Genomic DNA, 7,624 nt, shown 5'->3' on the forward strand with positions numbered 1-7,624 from the left:
ACAAGCAACAGTGATATTTAGTTCATCTATTTTAAAATAATTATGACTTCATTAGTTTTATTTTATAAAATTAATCATCATTTGATAAATTTAAGATATAATTATTTTTTTAACTTCATCTTCACTTTTAGCTAGTGTTTTTGTTAAATGAGAATATGGGATCATTATTAATAGAATGACATGATAATAAAATCATAATGAACCTATATTTTTTTAAAGTAAATAAAAAATATTATAATTTATTTAAATAAGTTTAAAACAATTATTTTAAAAATAAAATGTGAAATTATTTACTAAAATGAAACTATAGCTAGCTACATGCAGAATTTGAACCCAATCATCAATCCCAACATTTTTCCGTGTATAGGGGGACTTAACTCATTATGTTTTTTGACATATCATTTTCTTACAAATACAGACATGACCGTAATTGTTGTAAAAGTGTGCCGAGTATGTCGTTTTATTTATTTTTCTTTTGACGTTGATTATATTGTTTTATTACAAGTTCAGTTCATATACACCTACCACACCACATTGTCACCACAATTCCTTCATTTATCATTATCTTTTTTACCTACTTATATAACTTTTTTTTAAGAATAATGATACGAACACTCTTCTGTTATAAATACCTCATTATTATTTACCATTTTTTTTTTTATTTTTTTTCTATTTCACCATATCACCTTTCATAATATATTTTCCTCTCTTTTATCTATATATTTCTCATTCTAAAAGTTAGCATGTGGGTGTCCAATCATATTATTTTTTTCTAGAAAAATGATGAGATATAAAAATGAGAAATGTAAATATGTATAATAAATTCGTGATATGATGTAATATAAAAAGATACAGAGAAAAATTAAAAATATGATCTAATGAGTGTTTATAATATGGATCTTCATATATTTACTTTCTCTTACCTTGTGTTTGAATGATAGGCAACGGAAGCAATATTGGAAAATGAAATAAAGAGAAGCTGAACAAACTTTTTTAATTATAAGTTTGAAATTAAATGGGAAGGAAAACAAACTGCTAAGTACTAAGTCTAGGGCATCTTTTCTACCTTTATTTTCCTCGGATTAAGAATAATTTTTTGTTCTTCCAAAATAGAAGTAAATTAGAGATTAAAAAAATGATAATAATTAAGGACTAATCTTTTATAAAATGACGAGCAATGATTGGAATTTATATTGAAAAAGACACTTATATCTTGTATTTGATTATAACTTTAACTTAAGGAACAAAAAAGAAAAATTACTAGAATTTTGTTTTATTACTTTATAACTTAACTCTCAAATAAGGTAATAGAATTACTTCTATTCCATCTTTGAAATAATAGGGAAACAACTTTGTTTCATTTTATTTCTTTTAACCCATCCTAATTTGTCATGTCTTTTTAATTAAATATATAAATAAACAAAATGTTATTTCTTTGTCACTTTATAACGGAAGAAGTTTAAAGATATAGCATTGATGCTCAATTGCCTGATCTCCAACTAAAGTGACTAAAGAATTCAATTTGGTATGGATTTTTTGTTTGGTGTTATTGAATAATAGCGGAGGTTGTCTTAAAGAAGAAACTATCTAAATCAATTATATATAAAAAAATTCTAAATGCTATTGTTATGCATAATAGAACTTCGCATACTAGCTAAAAACCTTTGTGTATCTTTCAAACACTAGTTTAATGAACCGGAAAACCTTTGTGTTTCTTTTTATCGACAAAATTGTAATATATGTTATGTCGGTGAAAAATTCGAACGTATGGCATCTTATAACTATCTTATAACTCCTAACATAATATTATGTGTGGTTAATAAATAATTATGTTCCTTGATAAAATTAAAGTGTTTATATCTAGATGAACATTTGTTAAAAAAGGACAATCCTAGAATGTATTTTCGTATTTCAAGATATTGGTTTTTAGCTCTGGATTGAAAACCTTAGACACCAAAAATAATAATTCCTTTTTCACATTATAATTATTGTTTTAGGTTTTACACTACCAATAAAAATTAATAAATGGTTAAAAGAGAATAATAGCTTTACAAAATTAATTTTATCATTGTTAATTTATCTTTAATTTTTGATGTTCATATAAATAATATTATATGGGATATAAGTTCAAAAAAGTGATTAGTGTATTACATTGAAAATTTAAAATGATAATTATTTTAAGATAATTTTTTTCTTCTTAAACGATGATTATGAAACGGAGGAAGTAATAATTTATTTTCTATATTTTGCCTTTCTAAATTAAATCTTATATTTACACTAAAACACCAATAAAAAAACCCTTATTACTTTGACTTATCAAATAAAAAAACACGTTTCCATCTCGATAAATTCTTTTACCTTTTTTAAAATAATTTAATTTTTTTCTGAAATTGTGAGGCACCGATAAATTTATTTTTAAAAGATGAAAAATTCTAATTTAATATGTGAATGTGAAAAAGTGGAACAAATAGTTCTAAAGATAATTTAATAATAAACATATCCCTAAATTTTATAATCTAATCTTAAATTAATTATTACAAAATATAATTTATTATCAAATGGGTGTTAAAAGAAAATTAATTGGTTACACTTTTCATATTTAAGACTAATTAAATTTGTATTTGTGATCTTTTAAGCAGTAATTTGTTCTTTTATCACACTTTCATCATGATTATTTTTTTTTACTGCGTGCGTAGAAAAGTTAATCTAACATTTCAATTAATTGTATTTCACGTGCAAAGCAGTGTCGATTTTAGAGGGGCTTTATAAGGCAAAAACTGGTTCCAAAGAGGACCCAACGCAACACAACACTAGTGAGTTTTTTTCCCTTCATCGTCTTTCTCTTGAAGGTATATATTGAAGTTGTTTTGTTATGTGTTTGCCCGAGGGAGAGAGAGACAGAGAGAGAGCCATGGCACTAGAAGCAGTGGTATTTCCACAATCACAAGACCCTTTTGGTAGTGGTTACGGATCAGTGAATACTAAGGACTTCTACAACTACACCTTGTTGGCTGCTACTTATGAACAACAACACATCAACAAAGAAGAAGAACAAGGTGGTGCTTCTATCTCTACTTTTCAACCAGAGACTAGTAATTACCCTTATGGAGATTGGACCACCAGTTCCTCCTCATCCATGTTACCCCACTTGAATAATGAACTTCAAGAAACCACTACTACTAGTAGTAACACCTTAGATAGCTTAAACACTCGTCCCAAGAGGCGCAGAGCCAAAAGCAGAAAGAACAAGGAAGAGATTGAGAACCAAAGAATGACTCATATTGTTGTCGAGCGCAATAGAAGAAAGCAGATGAATGAGTATCTTTCTGTTCTTCGCTCTCTCATGCCAGACTCTTATATCCAAAGGGTACTTCACTTCATTCTTACTAACTTATATGCTTATTTTCTTGCTTGTTACAAAAATAAAGAGGTTTTGCTGATTTTGTTTTTTTATTTGTTTTGGTTTGGTTGGTTGGTTGGTGAATACTGAAGGGTGATCAAGCTTCTATAATTGGAGGTGCTGTTAACTTTGTGAAGGAGCTTGAGCAGAGGTTGCATTTTCTTGGTGCTCAGAAAGAAGGAGAAGGGAAATCTGATGATGGTGGTGCAACAAACATGCCCTTTTCTGAGTTCTTCACCTTTCCGCAGTATTCAACAGGTGGTGGTGGTGGTGGTGGTTCTGATAATTCTGCAGCCATAGGTGAAGACGTGAGTGAGGTTAAGTGTGGCATTGCTGACATAGAAGTGACCATGGTGGAAAGCCATGCAAATCTCAAAATAAGATCCAAGAAATGCCCCAAGCAGCTCTTGAAGCTGGTTTCTGGTTTGCATACCGTGCGCCTCACAATCTTGCACCTAAATGTTACTACCACTGGTGAAGTTGTTCTCTACTCCCTCAGTGTTAAGGTTTGTGTCTTTGTTGGTGCCTTAGACTTTAGATATTTTTAATTAGTTTTTTTTTCTTCTTCAAAGTGAAAATGTGCTGTAAATTTTGTTGCAGGTAGAAGATGATTGCAAGTTGGGATCAGTTGATGATATAGCAGCAGCTGTGTATCAGATGCTAGATAGGATTCAGCAAGAGGCAATGTTGAATTAAGATCAGACCTTGACCAAAATTTGCCTTGCCCCACTTGGTTTTTTTTTTTTTTTAACCTCATGTCAAGACCTTACTTCATGGTGGATCATTATCTCTCGCTATTTTTTTCTCTTTCAAGATGTACCTAATTATTGCAACTTTCTGTTCACTTCACCCTTTGTTAATCTACTGATGGTGCCTTGATGTGGGCTCCTTGGAGGAAGTTTTTTTGGTTTATTCCTTCTTGTGTATGTCTTTGCAGCTCACGAGCTCCTTTTAATCTCTCTCTCTCTCTCTCTCTCTCTCTCTCTCTCTCTCTTTCCCTTTTTCTCTGGGGTAGGGGTGGAGAAGGCGGTGTGGTATGTTGTTCTTGAGACATATTCTAGTGCTTGGTCAATTTTGCCTACCTTGCTTTGAAATTGGTAGGTCTTGTCTACCTCAAACCATAAGCCAAAGCCAAATTGTCAAGCTGAAATTGAGAACATCTCAAAAACAAAATTGAATGAAAGTGAGAGCCGAAGATTTTTGGCAATTGTCACATATAATTAAATAGTCCATGTGGTTGTTTTTCTATTTGGTTGTCATAATTTAATAAATTTGTTCTGAAATACCAAAAATACCAACTCAATGTTCAGCAATGCCTTCTTTATGTCATTAGATACCAATGCAAGGAATGGAAGAGGCTTAAAACTACATCACTTTTAATTGATTCTATGTTTTCCAAGGTTATCACAATTAACTAATTAACCTACACTTATGTATAATCAGAGGTTCTCTTCTAATGTGTAAAATTTGATTAAATGGAGATAGTAATCAAAGTTGTGCATTATTTTCTGTTCCGGATTTGTAGCAAAAGGTTCTAACTGTCAAAAGAGACCCACCTACACCGTAGTCTGTACCAAGTACTAAGTAGAGTTGCAATTCAGGGGAAGGCTGCGGAGCACAGCTTCAAAAGGGTTCACCTTTCTCTGCACATTGTGTTTCACACAACCAAAAAATAAAAGGGTCCATCCTTACCATCATCATGAAGATTGCTATGCCGAATCTACTGATTCCAGGATGCATGTGTTCAAGTGTACGTGCATATGTATTAAATCACGGATTCAACTTCACTTTCTCTGTCTATAATTATTTTAATAACTCAGAAAAAAAAATGCAAATGATTAGCACATTGAAGGGAAAATAATGGCCCCATGAGGTTGTCCTATGTTCAAAGACGAATCCCTAGGTAAAATAAAAATAAAGGATGGTTGGTTTGAGGTGGTGGGATCTCCAAGAGAAGAATGAAAAGAATAAAGATGTAAAATAAACTATTGGCAAAAGCAAACTCCTTTTTTGCGGTTAACTTGTTGAATTGAGGTGTGTTATTGAGAGCAAATAGAGTAACTTGTCTAGGTGAAAAAGCTTTCCCTTCATTGATACTATATTTTGTACTCAAACTTTTTGTATGCATCGGAGGTTTGAGTTATCATGATGATTGCTCGAGTAGTAATGAAACTGTATGACTTTTTAACTAGTGGCCATTCAACAACAACCATGATCTCATTCTGTGATCTTTTCTCAAATTTAAAACTTTGTTCTGTTCCCCCATTGAGTGAAAATTCTCTCTTGGGTCAAATCCTAAACAGTAATTGACAGATTCATGGAATACTTACCAATTTTATAAGGATATCCTCAAATTACTTCAACTATCTTAGGAGTAAGTATTTGAATGTGTTTCTTTTGAACTAGCAGTACCACCAACCAAAGAAAGGTAGCCAAAAGTTACATAAAAGTGAATTCTGCCACTCCTAATTAATCTCTGGTAAAAAGAAAACTCCTAAACAAGTATGAAACCCTCTCCATAATGCTGCGTAATTACTCCACTAAAATTATGCACCCTTTCCATAGGAAAACATATTAAAGCAATAGAAAATCCTTATATACCCAACGGTGCCCCTGGCTGGCTGGCTGCATCAAGATTTCAGCCCTCAGAACCAAAATAGGTACCAGCCTGTAAAATGGAATTATTTTAGAATAAAGCATCTATTTGATTTTGATTTCTCAAGTATTATCTTTTTTTCTAAGTACCTGCAGTGGTATTTAAAGTAATATAATTATATTACTAGTTTCTGAATTATTGAGTATCTATCAGTTTAGTCTTTAAGTTGTTGTTTTTTTATGAAATAAGTTGATATATTTTATTAACATTATAGGATTTATTTTTTCAATATTTAAGAAATTACTTATATAATGCATTTATCCCAATTTCCACCATTAGATTGACTTCACAAGAAGGATACTTGTGATTTATACTAAAAAAATAATCAATTGAAAATATAATAATTAATTTTGTTTTGAACTTTTACATAGACAAATAAATTTTATAAAAAAAAGACAAACAAATAAAAACAAAATTTTCTTTTAAAAGTGAATAACCAAAAGAAAGAGATGAAATAATTCATTAATTAAGTTAAAATTAAAATGTGACGTAATAAAAATTATTAACGGTTAAATATATTATAGTAATTTTGAGTGCTTAAGAATTTTCACGACACATTGAATTTAACCTTAACCATGATCATCAAAATCATATCAAACTAGTCAATATTAGACTATAACTGGTCGTGACATCTTATCTAAAGGAACCAAATAAAAATCGTAAAAATTGTTCTTTTTTTTTATAGGCCGGTAAAATATTTGGTCTTGAATTAGGTATATAATTCGGCAAAAATCAATAATTCAGCTAGTTTAACTAATTCTTTTTTTTATTAACTAGTTCTTTTAAAAACACTTGTTTTTAAAATGGTTAATGTATTTGAATATTGAGAAGGAATCAAACTTCATAAATATTATGATAATTGATAGTTATATCATATATGAAATATGAAGGTTAAAAACGTCACATATATAAATTTCGAAACTCATAACATATAACATTAAAAATTACACATAAAAATGACATTAAATACATTTTAAAAACACTTGTAGGAATAATATTCTTATAGTTTCAATTGTCATTGTTTTTAATCCAGACAAACTAGACTACAAAATTTTTCATTAAAGGAAATTTCATTAAAAAAAATACATGTAGCTAGGACTAATTCCTTTATATCAATTCCTATCATATTAGCAAAATAGAGAACATAAAATTTTTTAACAGTTAAAGGCAAAGTTGACAGCATATCTACCATGTATTTTTTACAGCATACCATGTTTGTTGCATTGGTTTTCACATACATAACCATCTCTGTCAAGCATGATTGCAGCATTTGCATTATTACCTTCAATCTGCACCAGAAATAAATTCATTTTTGTGATAAGCTGTAAGAAATATTATTCAGAATGATAGGGTATTAGCATGAAAGTTAAAGCCGTTGAAAGCACCTATAACCTATCTATATTCATGATAAACTCAACAGCCACCCTTTCCAATAGTATACAATCTACTAGCAATATTATTCATTACTTGATACAATTTGCTGTAATAATTATATTTAAAAATTCATGAGAAGAAAAAAAAAAACTTTGCAAGTATCTTTGAATCCAAATTCTGGTATAAACAAAGAA

At 29.9% G+C, this 7,624-nt stretch overlaps 1 protein-coding gene across 1 annotated transcript; it reads left to right on the plus strand.

Annotated features, from left to right (window-relative positions):
• Positions 1 to 2,798: 2,798 nt before the first annotated feature.
• Positions 2,799 to 4,318, plus strand: LOC114370272 (transcription factor bHLH94-like). The gene is made up of 3 exons (XM_028327576.1): positions 2,799 to 3,367; positions 3,493 to 3,906; positions 4,001 to 4,318. Exons 1-3 carry the CDS (start codon positions 2,873 to 2,875, stop codon positions 4,094 to 4,096), a joined length of 1,005 nt encoding a protein of 334 aa, XP_028183377.1. The 5' UTR covers positions 2,799 to 2,872; the 3' UTR covers positions 4,097 to 4,318.
• The last annotated feature ends 3,306 nt before the right edge of the window (positions 4,319 to 7,624 follow it).

The sequence above is a fragment of the Glycine soja genome, chromosome 10, assembly GCF_004193775.1.
Source record: "Glycine soja cultivar W05 chromosome 10, ASM419377v2, whole genome shotgun sequence".
NCBI classification, from domain to species: domain Eukaryota; kingdom Viridiplantae; phylum Streptophyta; class Magnoliopsida; order Fabales; family Fabaceae; genus Glycine; species Glycine soja.